The 23,756-nt window shown below is 41.0% G+C and overlaps 3 protein-coding genes across 3 annotated transcripts; 1 reads left to right on the forward strand and 2 right to left on the reverse strand.

Moving 5' to 3' along the window:
* Positions 1–8,514: 8,514 nt before the first annotated feature.
* LOC147362580 (olfactory receptor 1G1-like) lies at positions 8,515–14,040 on the reverse strand. Its single transcript, XM_086328355.1, has 3 exons — positions 14,027–14,040; positions 12,784–12,880; positions 8,515–9,432 (listed from the first exon to the last, which is right to left on the reverse strand). Exons 1-3 carry the CDS (start codon positions 14,038–14,040, stop codon positions 8,515–8,517), a joined length of 1,029 nt encoding a protein of 342 aa, XP_086184481.1.
* A 3,451-nt stretch (positions 14,041–17,491) lies between these two features.
* On the forward strand, positions 17,492–18,399 carry LOC147362581 (small ribosomal subunit protein eS4, X isoform-like). Its single transcript, XM_086323482.1, has one exon. It carries the CDS (start codon positions 17,531–17,533, stop codon positions 18,320–18,322), a length of 792 nt encoding a protein of 263 aa, XP_086179608.1. The 5' UTR covers positions 17,492–17,530; the 3' UTR covers positions 18,323–18,399.
* A 1,152-nt stretch (positions 18,400–19,551) lies between these two features.
* On the reverse strand, positions 19,552–22,161 carry LOC147362582 (olfactory receptor 1f45-like). Its single transcript, XM_086323483.1, has one exon. It carries the CDS (start codon positions 22,159–22,161, stop codon positions 21,220–21,222), a length of 942 nt encoding a protein of 313 aa, XP_086179609.1. The 3' UTR covers positions 19,552–21,219.
* Positions 22,162–23,756: the final 1,595 nt, after the last annotated feature.

Consider the following 23,756-nt stretch of genomic DNA (forward strand, 5'->3'; position numbering starts at 1 on the left):
GTGATTTATGTCAGAGAGGGTTTTGCCCTTGTTCTCCTCTAGCAGTTTTATAGTTGGCTTATTAGTCTTATTGTTGAGGTGTAAGAGTTCTTTATATATTCTTATACAAATATCTTATCAGATATGTGATTTGTATAGATGCTCTACCTTTCAGTGGGTTGTCTATTCACTCTCCTGATGGTATCTTTTGAAATGTACAACTTGGTGATTTTGATGAAGTCCCATTTATCCCTTTTTTTATATGACTGCTTATGCTTTCGGTGTCATACCTAAGAAACCATTGACTAATCTAAGATCACAAAGATTCATTCTCACACTGTCTTCTAAACCTTTTGTAGTTTTAGCTTTGACTTTGAGTTAATTTTTATATGTATGTGAGGTAAAGGTTCAGGTTCATTCTTTTGCATTTGGTTGTCCAGTTGACCCCGCACTGCTTGTTGAAAACAATATTTTTTCCCCACTGAATTGTCCTGAATTGCAGCCTTATTAAAAATCAATTGCCCATAAATGTGAAGGTTTACTTGTGGACTCCGGGTTGTATTCCTTTGGTCTATATATGTGTCTGGCCTTATGCTGTATGGCATTGTACATTTAAAAATTGAAGTATAGTTGCTATATGATATTATGTTACAGATGTACAATATAGTGATTCACAATTTTAAAGGTTTTACTTCATTTACAGTTATTATAAAATATTGATTATATTCCTTGTGTTGTACAACATACCCTTGTAGCTTATTTTGTACCTGATAGTCTGTGCCTCTTGAGTCTCCCTTTCTTCTCCCACTGAAAACTACTACATTGTTTTCTATATCTGAGTCTGCATTTTTTATATTTAATAGTTTCTTGTGTTTTTTAGATTCCACATCCAAGTGATATCATATGACGCTTGTCTTTCTTCGTCTGACATTTCACTTAGCATAATGCCTTCAAGGTCCATCCATGTTGCTGCAAATGGTGAAGTTTCATTTTTTAAAAATAACTGAATATTATTCCATTGTATGTGTATCCCACATCTTCTTTATCCATTAATCTGTTGACAGACGTTGAGGTCAGTCACTTCCATATGTTGGCAACTGTAAATAACATTGCTATGAATACTGAGGTACATGCATCTTTTTGAATTAGTGTTTTGTACCCAGGAGTGGAATTACTGGATCACTGGGTAGTTCTATTTTCAGTTTTTTGAGGAACCTTCATACTATTCTCTATAATGGCTGTAGCAATTTATATTCCCACCAAAGGTGTAGAAGGGCTGCCTTTCCTCCACATCCTAGCCAACACTTGTTATCTGTATTCTTTTTGATAATAGCCATTCTGACAAGTGAGAGGTGGTATCTCATTGTGGTTTTGATTTGCCTTCCCTGATGATTAGCGATGTTGAACATCTTTTCCTATGAAGTATAGCCTTAATTAATTAATTGCCTTATTTACTGAAACTTTGTAGTAAGTTTAGGAATCATGAAGTGTGTCTTTTGACCTTGCTCTTCTTTTTCAAGAATGTATTGATTATTCTGGTTCCCTTGCATTTCTATGTGAGCTTTTGGATCAGGTTGTCATTTTATGCAAAAAAGGTGTTGGTGTTCAGTTGCTCAGTCATGTCTGACTCTTTGTGACCCCGTGGACTGCAGCATGCCAGGCTTCCCTGTCCAGCTTTTGATAGAGATTACACTGGATTCAAATTGTTTGTTAGTTCTAATAGTTTTTTTGGTTGATGTTTTAGGAGTTCAAAAATCTACAGCATCTGTCATTTGCAAGTACAAATGGTTTTACTTCTTTACAATCTGCTGCTGCTGTTGTTTTAGTCACTAAGTTGTGTCCAACTCTTTTGTGACTCCATGGACTATAACCTGCTTGGCTCCTCTGCCCATGGGATTTGCAAGAATACTGGAGTGGATTGCCATGCCTTCCTGACCCAGGGATCCAACTTGTATCTTCTGCATTGGCAAGCAGATTCTTTACCACTGAGCCACCAGGGAAGTCCTCTTTACAGTCCAATTGCTTTCTAGTTCTTTTTCTTACTTAATTGTGCTGAGTGGAACCTCTAGTACAATACTGAATGGAAACGGGAGGAGTGGCCATCTTTGTGTCATTCTTGACCTTAGAAGGGCAGAAGTAGCAAGATTAGATAAATGGATAGTGATGCTTATAAGAAAAACAGATCATATCCAGATGATTAGAGTGGGCTAGTGTGAGAAGGTACATTTTGCACATGACATGAAACTTACCCTGTGCTCCAGGGCATGGAGTAAAGGAAGAAGCCACAAAGGGGAAAATAATGCTAGAAAGAAAGGCCCTGAGGGGAAATGTGTATGATATATGTGAGTGAGTGAGGGCTCAGACATAGTCAGCATCTTTTTTTTAAAATAATTATGGGACAGGAAATGGAGAGGAAACTTTTGTAAAGAGTGAGAGATGTGAGGGAGAGAGCCACTTCAACACTTAGTATCATTCTAAAGTCATATACTGTTTCACTAAAAAAACCCACACTGCCTATTAAAAGCCACTAAATTACAAACTATAAAAAGGAATTTTATAGAATATGAATTATATCTCAATAAACTGTTATTAAAAATAGCATTGTACTGAAATATAAAAAAAACAATTTATTATTCACATGAACTACATAGGGAAGAATTTTCCAATGATAACACAGCCTGAAGAGTCACAAAGAAGATGATTTTTATTAGTTTCATGTATGTAAATTGAAAACTTATTTATGTCAAAAAATCAAAAAGAAAATCAAAGGATAAAATGGTGATTGGAAAAAGGCTGCAATATGAGTAGGAAAGTGTAGAATTTAAATATTTAATATAAAAAAGACTTATGCAAGTTTTTAAAATAGTCAAATGACATGAAGAAATAATTGACAGAAGAATAAATAAAATGCATTTATGGATTTAAGTAAACAATCAGTAATCCAAAACATTCAAAGAAAAGAAGTACCATTTTTCACTTACTATATTTGTGACAATTGAGTAAAAAATTGGAACACAAAGAATGCAGAGAAAGGAACATTCTCACAGAACCATCAGTTGGGATGTAAATAACTAACAGTTCGGCAAATTTTTATTTTTATTATAGATAGTTTCTTCATTAAAAAATCCATCTATTTAGTTGGCCATGCCATGTGGCATGTGGGATCTTTGTTGTAACCCATGATCCCTGCAGTGGAAATGTGGAGTCTGAACCACTGGATCTCCAGTGAAGTCCTTGTAAACTATTTTTGCAACATATTTCATGAGCCTGAAAAAATTTCCACACACCAATTCCACTTCTTAAAATTTATTGGAAGGGCATAGGAAAATCTATACATATATGGTTTATTCACACTGATCTTCATTGCATGATTATTTATAAAGTTAAAAATAATTAACAGAACTGAGTGAGTGAAGTTGCTCAGTCATGTCTGACTCTTTGCGACCCCATGGACTGTATAGCCCACCAGGTTCCTCCATCCATGGAATTTTCTAGGCAAGAGTACTGAAGTGGGTTGCCATTTCCTTCTCCAGGGGATCTTCCCAACCCAGAGATCGAACCTGGGTCTCCCGCATTGTGGGCAGACGCTTTACTGTCCAAGCCACCAGGGACTAATTACCCCCAGATGGAAGATTACAGACAGTGTGTTGAAAATCAGAGACACTACTCTGCCAGTCAAGGCTATGGTCTTCCGAGTGATCACGTACGGTTGTGAGAGCTGGACAGTAATGAAGGCAGAGGGCCAAAGAATTGATGCCTTCCAACTGTGGTGCTGGAGAAGTCCCCCGAGAGTCCCTTGGACTGCGAGGAGATCAAGCAAATCAATCTTAAGGGAAGTCAGCCCTGAATACTCATTGGAAGAACAGATGCTGAAGCTAAATACTGAAGACCAGTATTTTGGTCACCTGATGTGAACAGCTGGCTCATTGGAAAAGTCCCTGATGCTGGGAAAGATTGTGGGCAGAAGGACAAGAGGGCATCAGAGGATGAGATGTCTGGCTGGCATCACCAATACAATGGACATGAACTTGGGCAAACTTCAGGAGTTGGTGAGGGACAGGGAGGCCTGGTGTGCCACAGTCCATGGGGCCACAAAGAGTCAGACATGACTGAGCGACTGAACAATGACAACATGGCAGGTGCTTCTGCTATAATATTAATTATGAGAATGCTTATATAAATTTAACAACAGTGTGGAAAGCATTCATGTTTTAAAGTTACATGAAAAATCATCTCTTAACAATGTAGAATAAATGTATAGAGAAAAGGATTGTAAGAATTTGCATAACACATTCTTTCAGGAAAGGATTTGAAAATTTTTCCTTATATTTTAGACATTTACTATAATGACACACGGAGAAGCCAATGGCACCCCACTCCAGTACTTTGCCTGGAAAATCCCATGGATGGAGGAGCTTGGTAGGCTGCAGTCCATGGGGTTGCTAAGAGTTGGGCACGACTGAGCGACTTCCCTTTCACTTTTCACTTTCATGCATTGGAGAAGGAAATGGCAACCCACTCCAGTGTTCTTGCCTGGAGAATCCCAGGGACGGGGGAGCCTGGTGGCTGCCGTCTATGGGGTCGCACAGAGTCGGACACGACTGAAGTGACTTAGCAGCAGCATAATGACACAAATAATTTTTCAATTGGAGAAAAACTAAACAGTTTAAAAAATGAAAATAGCCTCACAGCTAACAACAATAATTTAACTCAGATGACCATTATATCTACTACTGTGGGCAGGAATCCCTTAGAAGAAGTGGAGTAGCCATATCATAGTCAACAAAGAGTCTGAAATGCAGTAGTTGGATGCAATCTCAAAAACGACAGAATGATCTCTGTTCGTTTCCAAGGCAAACCATTCAATATCACAGTAATCCAAGTCTATGCTCCAACCAATAATGCTGAAGAAGCTGAAGTTGAACGGTTCTATGAAAACCTAAAATACCCTCTTAGAAGTAACACCCAAAAAAGATGTTCTTTTCATTATAGGGGACTGAAATGCAAAAGTAGGAAGTCAAGAAACACCTGGAGTAACAGGCAAATTTGGCCTTGGAGTACAGAATGAAGCAGGCCAAAGGCTAACAGAGTTTTGCCAAGAGAACGCACTGGTCAAAGCAAACGCCCTCTTCTGACAACACAAGAGGAGATTCTACACATGGACATCACCAGATGGTCAATACCAAATCAGATTGATTATATTCCTTGCCGCTGAAGATGGAGGAACTCTATACAGTCAGCAAAAACAAGACCAGGAGCTGACTGTGGCTCAGATCATGAACTCCTTATTGCCAAATTCAGACTTAAACTGAAGAAAGTAGGGAAAACCACTAGACCATTCAGGTATGACCTAAATAAAATCCTTTATGACTATACAGTGGAAGTGAGAAATAGATTCAAGGGATTAGATCTGATAGAGTGCCTGAAGAACTATGGATGGAAGTTCGTGACATTGTACAGGAGGCAGTGATCAAGACCACCTCCAAGAAAAGAAATGCAAAAAGGCAAAATGGTTGTCTGAGGAGGCCCTACAAACAGCTATGGAAAAAGAAGAAGTGAAAGGCAAAGGAGAAAAGGAAAGATATAAGCATCTGAATGAAGAGTTCCAAAGAATAACAAGGAGAGATAAGAAAGCCTTCCTCAGTGATCAATGCAAAGAAATAGAGGAAAACAACAGAATGAGAAAGACTAGAGATCTCTTCAAGAAAATTAGAGATATAAAGGGAAAATTTCATGCAAAGATGGGTACAATAAGGGACAGAAATCGTATGGACCTAACAGAAGCAGACAATATTAAGAAGAGGTGACAAGAATACACAGAAGAACTATATAAAAAAGATCTTCACGACCCAGACAATCACAATGGTGTGATCACTCACCTAGAGCCAGACATCCTGGAATGTGAAGTCAGGTGGGCCTTAGGAAGCATCAGTACGAACAAAGCTAGTGGAGGTGACGGAATTCCAGTGGAGCTCTTTCATATCCTAAAAGATTATGCTGTGAAAGTGTTTATGCCAGCAAATTTGGAAAACTCAGCAGTGGCCACAGGACTGGAAAAGCTCAGTCTTCTTTCCAATCCCAAAGAAATGCAATGCCAAATAATGCTCAAACTACCACAGAATTGCACTCATCTCACATGCTAGCAAAGTAATGCTCAAAATTCTCCAAGACAGGCTTCAGCAATATGTGAACTGTGAACTTCCAGATTTTCAAGCTGAATTTAGAAAAGGCAGAGGAACCAGAGATCAAATTGCCAACATCCATTGTATCATCAAAAAAGCAAGAGAGTTCCAGAAAAACATCTACTTCTGCTTTATTGACTATGACAAAGCCTTTGAATGTGTGGATCACAACAAACTGGGAAAATTCTTCAAGAGATGGGAATACCAGACCACCTGACCTTCCTCGTGAGAGATCTGTATGCAGGTCAAGAAGCAACAGTTATAACTGGACATGGAAAAACAGACTGGTTCCAAATTGGGAAAGGAGTATGTCAAGGCTATATATTGTCACCCTGCTTATTTAACTTAAGTACATAGTATATAATGAGAAATGCTGGACTGGATGAAACAGAAGCTGGAATCAAGATTGCTGGGAGAAATATCAGTAACCTTAGATATGCAGATGACATCACCCTTATGGCAGAAAGTGAAGAAGAACTAAAGAGCCTCTTTTTTTTTTTTTTTTTATTCTTCCAATTTTATTTTATTTTTTAAACTTTACATAATTGTATTAGTTTTGCCAAATATAAAGAGCCTCTTGATGAAAGTGAAAGAGGAGAGTGAAAAAGTTGGCTTAAAGCTCAACATTCAGAAAACTAAGATCATGGCATCTGGTCCCATCACTTCATGGCAGATAGATGGGGAAACAGTGGAAATAGTGTCAGACTTCAATTTTTTGGGCTCCAAAATCACTGCAGATGGTGACTGCAGCCATGAAATTAAAAGACGCTTGCTCCTTGGCAGACAGGTTATGATCAACCTAGACAGCTTATTAAAAAGCAGAGACATTACTTTTGCCAACAAAGGTCCTTCTTCTAGTCAAAGCTACAGTTTTTTCAGTAGTCATGTATGGATATGAGAGTTGGACCATAAAGAAAGCTGAGTGCCAAAGAATTGATGCTTTTGAACTGTGATGTTGGAGAAGACTCTTGAGAGCCCCATGGACAGGAAGGAGAGCCAACCAGTCCACCCTAAAGGAAATCAGTCCTGAATATTCACTGGAAGGACTGATGCTGAAGCTGAAACTCCAATACTTTGGCCATCTGATGCGAAGAGCTGACTCATTTGAAAAGACCCTAATGCTGGGAAAGATTGATGAAGGGAGGAGAAGGGGATGACAGAGGATGAGATGGTTGGATGGCATCACCGACTCAATGGACATGAGTTTGAATAAACTCCAGGAGTTGGTGATGGACAGGGAGGCCTGGTGTGCTGCAGTCAATGGGGTCACAAAGAGTTGGACATGACTGAGGGACTGAACTGAACTGAACTGAACAACAACAAAAAACCAAATCACCTACCAGAGACAAAGATCTGAGTCCAGATGTATGAAACTGGACAAATTCTAACTCTTTTTGTGCCTAGCTCCCTTTTCTAGAATATTTTTGCCCTTGTAATCACATAGAGTTCCTCGGTGGCTCAGCAGTAAACTAATCTGCCTGCAATGCAGAAGACATGGGTTTGAACCCAAATGGCAATCCACTCTCGTATTCTTGCTGAGTAAATTCTATGGACATAGGATCCTTGCAGGCTACAGTCCACAGGGTCGCAAAGAGTTGGACACGATTGAACCACTGAACATAAGCATACACACTCAGGCAACATACAGATTCTTCCTACTTGATATGACATTCTCCATGTCGAGTCCAGTCCCCATGAATGAGTTTCTTCCAAGGTAGGGTCAGAATTGGTCCCTGCATCCCAGTGACTTGAGTGATGTCCTGACCTGTCTAGTCTTGCCAGAATTTTTTGTTGGGGAAGAATTTGTAACCTACACTGCTCCTATTGGCCTTCCTCCTAGAAGCAAAGTGTTCACTGGTGTTTTTGATGTTCCCAACTCTCGATTGACTCTGCCTGGATACATATACCCACACATCAAGTCACCCTGTGGGGAATGCTGGTCCCCCTTTCTCTCTCCAATTGCCCTTATTGCTGTTCTGCAAATCTGAGTATTTTCATGCATCTGCTCTGAAAACTCAGCATATTATGTTTTGAATGTGAGTCTTTCAAATTTATAACGGACAAATCTAGAGAAGGAGGCACATTGAAAAGCCTGGAGCTCTACTCTGGGGAAGGATTTTTTACAGGGTGGAATGTCTTCCCTGTAGCTCAAACAGTAAAGAATCTTCCTGAAATGCAGGAGACCCAGGTTCCATACCTGGGTTGGAAAGATCCTCTGGAGAAGGGAATGGCAATCCACTCCAGTATTCTTGCCTGGAGAATCCCATGTAGAGAGGAGCCTGGTGGGCTACAGTCTGTGGGATCGCAAAGAGTCAGACACGACTGAAGTGACTAAGACTACACTACTCCATCTTCAGCCAAGGAGTCTCCACAAAGCTCCCTTCATGTCTCTGTTCCTCAGGCTGTAAATAAAAGGGTTTAGCATGGGGGTGACCATCGTGTATACCACAGATGCCACCACTCCAGTGTCTGCTGAGTACGAGGATGAGGGCTGGAAATATACCAGAAAGACAGTTCCATAGAAGAGAGTGACCACTGTCAGGTGAGAGCCACAGGTAGAGAAGACTTTGTGCTTCCCCCCAGCAGAGGGGATCCTGAGGATGGTGTGGATGATGTGGGCATAAGAGACCAGGACACAGGTGAGAGGGACCACCCCCGACAGGGCTGCTTCTGCAAACATCATGAGCTGAAAGATGTGAGTGTCTGAGCAGGCAAGTTTGAGGAGCGGGAGAAGGTCACAGAAGAAGTGTGGGATGGCATGGGAGGCGCAGAAGGAGAACTGAGACATGAGGAGACAGAGGGAGAAGGCCAGGAGGTGGGAGCTGAGCCAGGATGCAGCGAGCAGCAGCAGACAGCGCTGGGGCCCCATGATAGTGGTGTAGTGAAGAGGAAGGCAGATGGCTATGTAGCGGTCATAGGCCATCACAGCCAGCAGGAAGTCATCCAGCAGGGCCAATTCCATGAAGAAGAACATCTGCACGAGGCACCCAGTGTGGGAGATGGTGTAGTGCTGTGTGTGGATGTTGAGCAGCACCTTGGGGACGATGGTGCAGGAGAAGCAGGTGTCGGTGAAGGACAGGTTGGCCAGGAAGAAGTACATGGGGGTGTGGAGATGGGGGTCAGAGCTGATGGCCAGGATAATGAGCAGGTTCCCCAGCATAGTGACCAGGTACATGGCCAGGAAGAGCCCGAACAGGAGAGGCTGCTGCTCTGGGTGCTGAGAGAAGCCGAGGAGCAGGAAGTCAGAGATGCTGGTTTGGTTTCTAATTTCCTTCAAAAGCAGAGAAATTAGAGCAGATCTTATTTAAATAAAGATAGGCTCTCAATGTTACAGACTCCATGGACTGTGGTTTGCTTTTCTCTATTCCTTGAAGAGGTCACTGAGTTCCATTAGTAGGCGTAAATGATGGTTTGCAAATATGTACAAATAGGACTGTGAACTCTGATGAGACGGCATCAGGGTAGAGATGCAGTTTGGGTTCTAGAATCCTGTAATGGGGCATGCTTTCCCCATAGGTGGGAAATCAGACTGAACTGGAATTCAGCTGGAAAAATCTCTTCAAATTTAATTTTCTTTTTAAAAAACTACAGAACAATCATTTTTGTTTGTGATTTAATTTTTATTTTATATTGAAGTATAGCTGATTTACATTGTTGTGCTAGTTTCAGCTATACAGCAAAGTGATGAGTTATGCATGCATGTGTGTGGATATATATATATATATATATATATATATATATATATATATCTCCACTCTTTTTCAGATTCTTTTCCCATATAGTTGATTACATGACATTGAGTAGAGTTTTCTGTGCTATACGTAGGTCCTTGTTTTTTTAAACTTTCTTTTTTACATTGGAGTATAGCCGATTAAGAGTGTTGTGATAGTTTCAGGTGGACAGCAAAGGGACTTAGCCATATATATATATACCTGTATCCATTATCCACCAAACTTCCCAACAATCCAGGCTGCCACACAACATTGAGCAGTGTTCCCTGTGCTATACAGTAGGTCTTCATTGATTACTTATTTTATATACAGTAGTGTGTGTGTGTGTGTGTGTGTGCTTAGTTGCTCAGTCATGTCCAACTCTTTGTGACCCCATGGACTGTAGCCCACCAGAGTCCTCTGTCCATGGGGATTCTCCAGGCAAGAATACTGGAGTGGGTTGCCATGCCCTCCTCCAGGTATAGACGGTAGTATGTATATGTTAATTCTAAACTCCTAATTTAGAACAACCATTTAAATTTCACTGTCTTACTGTGGGGATCATTTTGGGGTCATGCATATACTAGGATTTAGGGGGCAAAACAAGGAGCTCTGTGTGTAAGTGTGTGAGGGTTGAGCACATGTTGAGGACGATGGAAGGAGGGTTAGTTACTTCAGAGAGGAGCCCACTGAGATTTAGGGAATCTCTGACGGGAGTGTTCTGGCTCTCTTTGCTTTGAACCATTTCCGTGCATTCATGTAGCTGTGAGAACCCTGTGAACTGAAAAGCACCTTTTCACTAAGGGACATCATGTTTCATTCTCATCATCAACCTGTCCGTCAATATGTTATGTTTTAACATCTGAGCTTTGGAATCTGGACATGGGATAAGAATTTTTTCTCTGTTCCTTATGCTCAGTCTGCCTTTGATTAATTACTGTCCCCTGAATCGCTGTGTCCTGCTTTGTACCATGTGCAACTACTTCATAGACTCACTGAGGTTATAACTGAGATAACATATGTGGTAGGCAGGCTGCTTCTAAGGGCAATGATGTTACTGTCATTGTTAGTAGCAGATGAGCAGTGTGAACCTGGGCCCCAGGATGTGGTGAAAAAGTACTGGGGGATGTGCTTTACTGCTGAGCTCCTCACGTGCCTTTAATCTTTGGGATATTTTCACTCCCATTGACCTTTGCTTTTCTTCTACAAGATGCAGATAATAACCTACCTGATAGGATTGTTGAAGAGGCCAAATGCTGGGATTGACTGTGGTTTCTTCAGGATTCATGATATGCTGCCAAGCTCGAAGGAGCTATGATGGTTTGGAGGAAGAATGCCAGGTCAGTCAGTGGCAGCAGGGGCCAATATCATGTCATGATATTGGTCATGAATAAAAGCATTATATACTCTGGTGTCTGACAGAATTTTTCTGCTCTTTACTCTTGATGAGATCTTGAGAAAGTCGCTAACTTTTTCAGCTTCAGTTTCTTCATTGGCTTAAATGGAATAATGATAGAGTTTCCTATACCGAGTTGTTATGAGGATTAAGTTTGGTAATAGTTATAGACTGTTTGATAATAATTATAGACACCCTGGCTTCCCTGGTGGCTTAGGTGGTAAGGAATCCGCCTGCAATGTGGGAAGCCTGGGTTTGATCCCTGGGCTAGGAAGATTCCCTGGAGGAGGGCATGGCAACCCGTTCCAGTATTCCTGCCTGGAGAATCCCATGGACAGAGGAGCCTGGCGGGGTACAGTCCATAGGCTCACAAAGAGTTGGACATGACTAAGTGACTAAGCACAGCACAAACAAAAAAATAGACTATTTTAGATCAAGAATGACATAAATGTAAGTGTTTAATAAATATGACCTATTATTACTACTTTTTTAAAAATGAAAAGGCCGTTGTTTTTGTGAATCCAGTCTCTGCCTGTATCTCGGGCTTGTAGGTTGTGAGGTGTCAATATAAAAAGTCATCATCACAGAGTCCATCTTATGGACTCTGTGGGAGAGGGAGAGGGTGGGAAGATTTGGGAGAATGGCAATGAAACATGTAAAATATCATGTAGGAAACGAGTTGCCAGTCCAGGTTCGATGCACGATGCTGGATGCTTGGGGCTGGTGCACTGGGACGGCCCAGAGGGATGGTATGGGGAGGGAGGAGGGAGGAGGGTTCGGGATGGGGAACACATGTATACCTGTGGCGGATTCATTTTGATATTTGGCAAAACTAATACAATTATGTAAAGTTTAAAAATAAAATAAAATTAGAAAAAAAAAAAGTCATCATCATTATCACCAATATCAGCACAGCTGACTCTACCTACAACTGTCAGTGGCAAAACTTTTGTTTTGCCAGCTGGAAACCAAGTAGAAACTGGGTCAAATAACTTAATCATAAAGCTCCCTGATTATAATAGTATTATAGGAATAAATAATTTTGTCCTAAATGATTTAGCACAAAGTTTAGTAAAAAAGGAAGGGTGTGACCGAGGTTGGTAACTAAATGGACGTAGAGAGTAAATTATGGGTACTGACATGGCGAGGTGGTGGAGAGACACTGGGAACCAGGCTCTTCCACTGGACAAGGGTCAATTATGCTCTGTTCTTGCACAGATGCTGTGTGCTGGTTGCTGATGGGGTTGTGGAAGGGTGCTCTGACACCCATTCTCCACAATGCCTTCAGTCTGCACCTTCAGGGATGTGATGAACCCCAGAACTGGGTGCCCCTCATAGTGATCAGAAGATTCAGAAAATGATTGGCAGATAGGGATGTAGAAGAAAGTGGCAAAATGAAAGGAAGAGGTTCTACAGGCTGCTTGTGTATATGTGTCAGTGTGTGTATAGGTGTGTATAAGTGTCAGCGTGCCCCCTTAGGTAGACTCTCTCCCCATCCCTAAGCATCTGTTCTCACCTGGAGGTGCTGACCAGCCTCCATCTGTGATGCTTCCTCGAAGGAGGTTGTGTTTGCTTCTCTGTTGTCACAAGGGCTGGAGGCACAGAGCCCTTCCCTGTGAGTAGGAAGAGCACAGACTGAAGACTCAGGTCATTAGAGATTCCCAGCCACTGGAGCCAGAAGGAGCCACTGCTTTTTCACAGGCAGTGTCTCCTGGGATCTGTTCCCAGACCTCCTAGTTAGAGACACGTTGGGGCAACTGTCCAACCTGCCAGCTGTCCCCTCTGGACGGTGGCCTTCTGTGTTGCTGCAACGTCAGTGATGACTCCATTCAGATGGACCAGGCTCCATGGGCAGCACCCTCGGTTTCTCCTTTGGGTGAAGTACAGCGTGGATCCCTCCTCCCAGCCTTTACCCTGAACTGGTCCATCTCAGTCCTGGAGTCCCTACTTTTTTATTAGAGCCCTGGCCCTATGGATATAAATGTCCCAGTAAATATGTAAAAATAAAGATAGAATAGATCAGAGGTCATAATCTTTGCTTTTAGAAGTCATGTAGACAAGGACACATTCTTATTTAATGATCTCAGAGAACAGAGATATGAATAATATTTAGATTCTCTATTGGACACATGGTGCCTAATACTTTCTAAAAATAAATCAATTTATGGATATGTTTGTTTTTATTTTAATGTATCTTCCATAAAAAGAATATATAAAACATGTATATTCTCCTAAGAATGTTAATAAAACTAATGCCTATTCCCCCATCACTTTGCTTAAATAGTATACAGGTCAATACTTTATTTCGGAGAAGGCAATGGCAACCCACTGCAGTACTCTTGCCTGGAAAATCCCATGGGCAGAGGAGCCTGGTGGGCTGCAGTCCATGGGGTTGCTAAGAGTTGGACATGACTGAGCGACTTCACTTTCACTTTTCACTTTCTTGCATTGGAGGAGGAAATGGCAACCCACTCCAGTGTTCTTGCCTGGAGAATCCCAGGGACGGGAGAGCCTGGTGGGCTGCCGTCTATGGGGTTGCACGGAGTCGGACACGACTGTAGCGACTTAGCAGCAGCAGCAATACTTTATTTACTTATTGTTCCAGGATAGTTTTTTTTTAATTTATGCTTATTTTGAATTTAAAAATTTTAATACAATTTTAAAGGTTACTTTCCATTTACCATTGCTACAAATATTTGTAATATTTTCGGTCCTGTACCAGTCATCCTGGAGCCTATCTTATACCCAAGAGTTTGTACCTCTCATTCCCCATCCTCCACACTGCCTCTCTCTCCCCTTTCCACAGCTAACCACTAGCTTGTTCTCTGTGTCTGTGATTCAGCTTCCTTTTTGTTTCACACACTGGATTGTTGCACTTTTTAAGATTCTGCTTATAAGTGATATCATACAGTCTTTGTCTTTCTCTGTCTGACATTCTCTTAGCATACTGCCCAAGAAATTACTGGGAACCAATCCCCTATGTATCACTTCCCAGATTCAGAAGTAGGACATTGCCAGCTTGTCTGAAATTCCTTTTGTGTTAGTAGGTTCGTCATCACTCTTCCCTCCTTCTTGAAGGAAAATGATTCCTGTTATCTTTCTAACACTTGATTTTAGTCTTGCCTCTTTTTGAACTTTATATAAATGCCCTCATGCACTGCTACTGCTAAGTCACTTCAGTCACGTCCGACTCTGTGCAACCCCATAGATGGCAGCCCACCAGGCTCCCCCGTCCCTGGGATTCTCCAGGCAAGAACACTGGAGTGGGTTGCCATTTCCTTCTCCAATGCATGAAAGTGAAAAGTGAAAGTGAAGTCACTCAGTCTGTCCGACCCTCAGCGACCCCATGGACTGCAGCCCACCAGGCTCCTCCACCTCATGCACTATGTATTCTCTTTTCTGGCTCTTTTGTTCAGTTGTTTCTCTGTGAGATCATCTAGGCAGCTCTAGGTGGTGGGTGTTTGTTCACTTCCATTGCAGGGAGTTGCTACATTGTATGATATTACACGTTCAGTTCAGTTCAGTTCAGTTCAGTCGCTCAGTCAGGTCCGACTCTTTGTGACCCCATGAATCGCAGCATGCCAGGCCTCCCTGTCCATCACCATCTCCCGGAGTTCACTCAAACTAACGTCCATCAAGTCGGTGATGCCATCCAGCCATCACATCCTCTGTTGTCCCCTTCTCCTCCGGCCCCCAATCCCTCCCAGCATCAGAGTCTTTTCCAAGGAGTCAACTCTTCGAATGAGGTGGCCAAAGTACTGGAGTTTCAGCTTTAGCATCATTCCTTCCAAAGAAATCCCAGGGCTGATCTCCTTCAGAATGGACTGGTTGGATGTCCTTGCAGTCCAAGGACTCTCAAAGAGTCTTCTCCAACACCACAGTTCAAAAGCATCAATTCTTCTGTGCTCAGCTTTCTTCACAGTCCAACTCTCACATCCATACATGACCACAGGAAAAACTATAGTCTTGACTATACGGACCTTTGTTGGCAAAGTAATGTCTCTGCTTTTCAATATGCTATCTAGGTTGGTCATAACTTCTTCCACGGTGTAACCGTCTTTTAATTTCATGGCTGCAGTCACCATCTGCAGTGATTTTGGAGCCCCCAAAAATAAAGTCTGACACTGTTTCCACTGTTTCTCCATCTATTTCCCATGAAGTGATGGGACCAGATGTCATGATCTTCGTTTTCTGAATGTTGAGCTTTAAGCCAACTTTTTCACTCTCCACTTTCACTTTCATCAAGAGGCTTTTTAGTTCCTCTTCACTTTCTGCCATAATGGTGGTGTCATCTGCATATCTGAGGTTATTGATATGTCTCCCAGCAATCTTGATTCCAGCTTGTGCTTCTTCCAGTCCAGTGTTTCTCATGATGTATTCTGCATATAGGTTAAGTACATTAGTCATGCAAAATATTTTTGAAAGAATAGTTTTCTTTGGTTATTTGGAACAGTACTGTTTTCATCATTCCTGTATATGTTTCTTCGTATACACATGCATTTCTTTCTCTTTCATACATACCCAGGAGAGGAATTTCATGGTTTTAGGAAATCTCCATTTCAATTTTACTATGAAATATAAAATTCTCTTCTGAATAGATTGTACCAATTTACACTTCCATCAGCAATAAGTGAGGTTGTGGTGGCAGCTCATTCTTGTTAACACTTGGTGGTGTTGGTTTCTTTCATTGTAGTCACTTGGTGTGTGTGTGTGTGTGTGTGTGTGTGTGTGTGTGTGTGTGTGTGTGTGTTGGGGGGTATCTCCCAGTGGCTTGACTTTATATTTTGGTAATTAATAATGAGTTGGGTACCTGAAATATTTATTAGTGTTTGTATTGCTTAATTTTGAAACTGTTTATCTAAACTTTTGTTCATTTTTCTTTTTAGTTATCTTTTAAAATTCTAATTTATTTATTCAGTTCAGTCAGTTCAGTTGCTCAGTCGTGTCCGACTCTTTGCTACCCCATGAATCGCAGCACGCCAGGCCTCCCTGTCCATCACTAACTCCCAGAGTTCACTCAGACTCAAGGTCCATCGAATCAGTGATGCCATCCAGCCGTCTCATCCTCTGTTGTCCCCTTCTCCTCCTGCACCCAATCCCTCCCAGCATCAGAGTCTTTTCCAGTGAGGCAACTCTTCACATGAAATGGCCAAAGTACTGGAGTTTCAGCTTCAGCATCTGTCCTTCCAATGAACACCCAAGACTGATCTCCTTTAGGATGGACTGGTTGGATCTCCTTGCAGTCCAAGGGACTCTCAAGAGTCTTCTCCAACACCACAGTTCAAAAGCATCAATTCTTCGGAGCTAGCTTTCTTCACAGTCCAACTCTCACATCCATACATGACCACTGGAAAAACCATAACCTTTACTGGACGGACCTTTGTTGGCCAAGTAATGTCTCTGCTCTTTAATATGCTGTCTAGGTTGGTCATAACTTTCCTTCCAAGGAGTAAGCGTGTTTTAACTTCATGGCTGCAATCACCATCTGCAGTGATTTTGGATCCCCCTCAAAATAAAGTCTGACACTGTTCCCACTGTTTCTCCATCTATTTCCCATGAAGTGATGGGACCGGATGCCATGATCTTCGTTTTCTGAATGTTGAGCTTTAAGCCAACTTTTTCACTCTCCTCTTTCACTTTCATCAAGAGGCTTTTTAGTTCCTCTTCACTTTCTGCCATAATGGTGGTGTCATCTGCATATCTGAGGTTATTGATATTTCTCCTGGCAGTCTTGATTCCAGCTTATTCTTCTTCCAGCCCAGCATTTCTCATGATGTACTCTGCATATAAATTAAATAAGCAGAGTGACAATATACAGCCTTGACGTACTCCTCTTCCTATTTGGAACCAGTCTGTTGTTCCATGTCCAGTTCTAACTGTTCCTTCCTGACCTGCATATAGGTTTTTCAAGAGGCAGGTCAGGTGGTCTGGTATTTCCATCTCTTTCTGAATTTTCCACAGTTTATTGTGATCCACACAGTCTAGAACTATTTAAATATTCTAGATACCATTCCTTTGTGCATTATATGTATTACAAATATTTTCTCTGTCTTTGTGGTTTGTCTTTTCACTCTTGTTACAGTCTGTTTGCCAAGTAAATATTTTAAATTTTAATGTATTGAATTCATCAGTTTTTTTCTTTTTTCTTAATGCTTTACTAGTATCTGGTTTGTGCTTTCCATTGTTCCCTTAGTTCAGGAAAGTATATTTCAGCATTTTCTTCTAAAATCCTTAGAATTGCTCTTTTCGTGCCTAGCGCAGCCATGGCTCGGGGTCCCAAGAAGCACCTGAAATGTGTAGCAGCTCCAAAACATTGGATGCTGGAGAAACTGACTGGTGTGTTTGCCCCTCGTCCATCTACCAGCCCCCACAAGCTAAGGGAATATCTCCCCCTAATCATTTTCTTAAGGAATAGACTTAAGTATGCCCTAACTGGAGATGAAGTAAAGAAGATTTGCATGCAGCGTTTCATTAACATCGATGGCAAAGTCAGCACAGATATAACCTACCCTGCTGGTTTTATGGATGTCATCAGCATTGATAAGACTAGAGAGAATTTTTGTTTGATCTATGACACCAAGGGTCGCTTTGCTGTTCATCGTATTACACCTGAGGAGGCCAAGTATAAATTGTGCAAAGTAAAAAAGATATTTGTGGGGACAAAAGGAATCCCTCATCTGGTAACCCATGATGCTCATACCATCCATTACCCTCATCCCCTCATCAAGGTGAATGATACCATTCAGATTGACTTGGAGACTGGCAGGATTACTGATTTCATCAAATTTGACACTGGTAACCTGTGCATGGTGACTGGAGGTGCTAACCTGGGAAGAATTGGTGTGATTACAAACCAGGAGAGACATTCAGGTTCTTCTGATGTGGTTCATGTGAAAGATGTGAACGGCAACAGCTTTGCCACACAGCTCTCAAACATTTTCGTTATTGGCAAAGGCAACAAACCGTGGATCTCTCTTCCCCGTGGAAAGGGTATTCGCCTTACCATTGCTGAGGAGAGAGATAAGAGATTGGCAGCCAAACAGAACAGGGGATAAAATGATCTCTATGTGATGTGATTGGAAAAGTCTTTGTAATTAAAGATAATACCAAGTGATAAAATAAATAAATAAAATCCTTAGAATTTTGCTTTTAACAGTTACTGCTTTAGTCACTCTGAAATAGACTTTTGTGTATTTTGTGAACTGAGTACTAAAGTGTCTATGTTTTACTTGTTTTTGCTTCAAGACACCTAATTAATAATTTGAATGTTAGACTCCTTTGAATTTCAATATTATCAAACCTATCAGGTGTAAATAAAATTCAATTTTGTTTCTTTCATTAGAAAATATATATCTTTTCTTTGTTTTTCTTATTCCATTGCACTGGATGTTTCAAATACAATATGGGATAGTTGTAGTGAGAGTTGGTATTTTGTCCTGCTCCTCATGTGGACAGGAAGGATTTAATGTATGATTATGACACACTGTATGCTATATGTTTGAAAAAGAACTCTTTTCATATTAAGAACATTTGCTTCTATGTCCATTTGCTAACCTGCCTTTTTAATAAGTGTATGTTGGATTATATCCAAATTTTTCTTGCATCTCAAAAGTATTGCTTTCTTGAATCATATGATTTTTGTCCTTTGTTTTGTAAAATAGTGACTTACTTTGGTTGACTTTGGAATGTTAAACCAACTTTGCATTCTGGGAAAACTCAACTTGGTAATGATAACATATTTTCTTCAGCTTATTGTACTTCTGTTTTTTGCAATATTCTCATTAGCTTTAGGTATCAAAGTTGTGCTAATGTCTAAAAGGGAATAGGTGAATGTTCCTTTATTTTTATTCTCTGAAAGAGTTTTGCAAAGTAGAATTCTTGAAGTGTTTATAAAATTTTTGCACCCACCTGGGCTTGAAATTTTCTTTGAGGAAGTTTTTGGCTACTGATTCAATTTCCTCAATTGTTATAGGTCTATTGAGATTGTATATTTCTTACTAGATTTTTTTGATGAGTTGTTTATGATATTTTTCTTTAACATCAGCAGTATAATTGTGTGTTCAGTTCAGTTCAGTCGCTAAGTTGTGTCCGACTCTCTATGACCCCATGGACCGCAGCACTCCAGGCCTCCTTGTCCATCACCAACTTCCACAGTTTACTCAAACTCAAACTCATTGTGTGTTATTCCCACATTAACAATGTGATTTCATCCTAAACTAATGTATGTTTATACAAAAAATACTGTATTACACAAGAAAGTGAAAAAAGTTGAATATTTGCATGAATTCTGCAGAAGGTAGGATTTCAAATTTAACTGTAGTAATGGGAGTTACAAAGAATATTTCTTGATTTCATAATAAAATAAAAACTTCCTTACATTTAAAGGAATCACCAAGTTAAGGGACTTCCCTGGTGGTCCAGTGTTTAAGACTATGTGCTTCCAATGCAGGTGGCACAGGATTTATCCCTAGTCACAAGACTAAGATCCCACATGCTATGCAGAATGGCCAAAAAAAAAAAAAATCACATAGTTAAGAGATAAAGAATGAACTAGGAACAAGGTGACGAAGACAGGGATGTAATATCTTTAATATAAAAAGGCCCATACAAGTCAATAAAAAAATCCCAGAAGGTAATAGGTAGATGACATGAATAAACAATTAAGAGAATTTTAAAAATTGGTTAATGGATGCTGGAAAATAGTCCCCTTATTAATAAACAAAGAAATTAATACCAGGGCAAGAAGATACCATTTCACTACCATATTTGTTACATTTAGGGGAAAATTTGAACATCAACATATGGAGTGGACAGAGACAAAAAAACATTCTTATTTGACATTTTGGCAGCATGGATAAAAGAGCCCCCAAAATGTTAACCTTTGATGTTCTACTTTTGAAAATAGTAAAATTACAGACTATGAACATAAGAATCATGTCTTTTCAGAGACTTTCATTGCACTGTTATTTGTAATAGTGAACACATAGAAATCTCCTAATCATCCAGAAATGGGGAAACATTATGCTTTCTTCTGTCATCTCAGAGAGCCAAATGTTCAGGAGGCATTAATGTGGAGACAACTTATGTTATGAAGTTAGGCAAAAAAGCTACATAATTGTATGTCCAGTACTTTCTCAACACAGTAAAAAACAAAAAGCTATTTTAGGAGACAGGAGGGAAATGATGTGAAATATTATCAGTGGTTGTCTTTAAATGTATGAATAGTGAGTATTTCTTTTTCTTCTTTTTCCTATTTGTATGTTTTACAAATTCGCTCTGAGTGTTTTTTTTTTTTTTAACAGAAAAATGAACTAAGCCACAGCTTAAAAAGTAAAAAAGTCATGAATGTACTCCAATAATTCCTAATCACTCATGGTCACAGGCCTAGTTCTAATCCCAGGTGTATGATTTTGGACCAGCCCCTACCTACCAGTGCCAGGTTTCTTCTAGAATTAGTTTCGCTTGCTTATTCCCAGCAAATAGTATGTCTTTTGGTTCAGCTTTCTGCCTGTGTAGCTGAATCCCTATGAGTTGTTTCCAAAGATGGGTTTGGAAATGATCCCTGAAACTCAGACACTTGACCCTTCTAGATATTGTCAACATTTCTTGTAGTTGAACGGACAGGTTAGCTTTTTCTGAGAACCTGTATTCTGTCTGATGTCATCTTTTGATAATTTGAATCTGTGGTTTGAATCTGCTTGGTCACCTATATCCAGGAATCAAGTCACCTTGCAGGGATTGCTGGTTACTTCTCTTGCAGGCTTTAGCTCTGTCCTTGGTTAGTTGATGGTATTCCAGTCCCACCAAGTCAGGCATTCTCCATCTTTAAAATCTGCTTGTGATGCTGAGCACCATCCTGCCTTGAATCTGATTTTGTCAAACTTTTGCAAATGAAGACTCCAGGAATAAAACACATCACAGAGCCTGAGCTTCTAATCTGGGACAGGGCTTTTTACTGAGTAGAATATTTTCCCCAGCTGAAGAATCTCCACAAAGCTGCCTTCATGTGTCTGTTCCTCAGGCTGTAGATAAAAGGGTTCAGCATGGGGGTGACCATCGTGTACACCACAGATGCTGCCATCCCAGTGTCTGCTGAGTAGGAGGCTGAGGGCTGGAAATACACCAGAAAGAGTGTCCCATAGAAGAGAGTGACCACTGTTAGATGAGAGCCACAGGTAGAGAAGATTTTGTGTTTCCCCCCAGGAGATGGGATCCTGAGGACAGTGTAAACGATGTGGGCATATGACACTAAGACACAGGTGAGAGGAATCAGACCCGAAAGAACAGCTTCAGTTAGCATGGTGACCTGAAAGATGTGAGTGTCTGAGCAGGCAAGTTTGAGGAGTGGGGGTACATAACAGAAGAAGTGTGGGATGGCATGGGAGGTGCAGAAGGAGAACTGAGACATGAGGAGACAGAGGGAGAAGGCCAGGAGGTGGGAGCTGAGACAGGATGCAGTGAGCAGCAGCAGGCAGCGCTGGGACCCGATGATGGTGGTGTAGTGGAGAGGAAGGCAGATGGCCACGTAGCGGTCATAGGCCATAACAGCCAGCAGGAAGTCATCCAGCAGAGTCAATTCCATGAAGAAGAACATCTGCACGAGGCACCCAGTGTAGGAGATGGTGTAGTGCTGTGTGTGGATATTGAGCAGCACCTTGGGGACGATGGTGCAGGAGAAGCAGGTGTCGGTGAAGGACAGGTTGGCCAGGAAGAAGTACATGGGGGTGTGGAGGCGGGGGTCAGAGCTGATGGCCAGGATGATGAGCAGGTTCCCCAGCACGGTGACCAGGTACATGGCTAGGAAGAGCCCGGACAGGAGAGGCTGCTGCTCTGGGTGCTGAGAGAAGCCCAGGAGCAGGAAGTCAGAGATGCTGGTTTGGTTTGCAACTCCCATTTAATGTAGAAAAATGCAAGGAAAATATTGCTTAAATATTTGTAGACTCCAAAATCTTAGATCATTCAAAACCTTTTGTCTGTTTTCTGCTTTTTTTTTCAAAGGTCACAGAGGTGTATAGGTGTCTCTTGCTGGTGGGCATGTAAACATGTACACAGGTGAGAACTAAGACAGTGATTGGGAGACTTGTTAGGGGTGAATTCTGCATTTTAGCTATCTTCTAGAAAGTCAGAGGTGGTGATTTGGTTTCTAATTTCCTTCAAAAGCTGAGAAATTTTAGCAGAATCTTATTTAAATAAAGATAGGCTTTCACTATTTCTTTTACTCAGTGTGGCTTTACGTAATCAACTCCAGTTAATTACGTAACACTGGATCTCCATTTCCTGTTTTGCACCATGTGTCAGTACCTCATAAGTTCATTGCATTGATTACTGAGATAACATGTGCAGAGCAGGCTGCTCCTAAGGGCGGTGATGTTACTGTCATCATTAGTAGCAGGTGATGAAATGTGAACTTGAGACACAGGATGTGGTTAAGAAGCACTGGGGAACATGCTCTACCTCTCTGTTCCTCACATGCCTTTAATTTTTGGGAAATTTTTATTACCATTGAGCTTTGCTGTTTTTATATATGTTATTGATAACAACCCTACGGATGGGATTGTTGAAGAAGCCAAATGATGGGATTAATTGCAGTTTCTTCAGGATTCAAGATGTGCAATCAAGATGTGAAATTCGAATGAGTTGTGCTGGCATGGAGGAAGCATGCCACGGTCAAGTGGCAGCAGGTGCTCTGTGACCCTAAATAAAATGTCGTGCTTATTTAGGGTCATGAATAAAAACATACCTCTGAGTCTGACAGAATTTTCCCTGTCTTTACTCTTGATGAGACTTGAGAAAGTCACGAACTTTTTCAGCTTCAGTTTCTTCACTGGCTTAAACAGAATAATGATAGGAGATAGTTATATATATTTAGATCAAGGCTGACACACGATAAATGCTCAATAAATATGATCTGTTACTGTTTTTGCTGTTTTTAATCAAATGAGGGTGCATGGTCATTGTTGAGTTCTGGTTGCTGCCTGCATCTTGGGCTTGTAGGTTGTGAGATGTCAATGTAAGAAGTCATCATCATTATCACCAATATCATTAGCATAGCAGCATCTTCCTGACTCTTCTCAGAACTGTCAATGCATCTGGAAAACAAGTGGAAACTGGTTTCCTTTTCTTTTGGCATCTGGAAACCAAGTGAAAACTGGGTCAAATAATCATAAGATTATGATCTAATTATTAATTATTCTAATTATTAATTTCATAATGAGAATAAACAGTTCTATCCTATTTAGTTTGCTCACCTTTAATAAAAGAAGCCTGAGACCGAGTTGGACATAGAGAGTGAGTTATTGGTACTGACTTGAGCAGTGGCTGAGAGTGACTCTGGGAACCAGGCTGTTCCACTGGACCAGGGTGAATTACGCTCTGTTCTTGCACAGGTGCTGTGTGCCTCTCACTGATGGGGGTGGGGGAAGGATGTTCTGAGACCCATTCTCCACAGTGCCTTTAGTCTGCACCTTCAGGGATGTGATGAACCCCAGA

The sequence above is a fragment of the Bos grunniens genome, chromosome 11 (genome assembly GCF_055505025.1).
Source record: "Bos grunniens cultivar Pamir isolate PY7600 chromosome 11, Bosgru_T2T1.0, whole genome shotgun sequence".
NCBI lineage: Eukaryota > Metazoa > Chordata > Mammalia > Artiodactyla > Bovidae > Bos > Bos grunniens.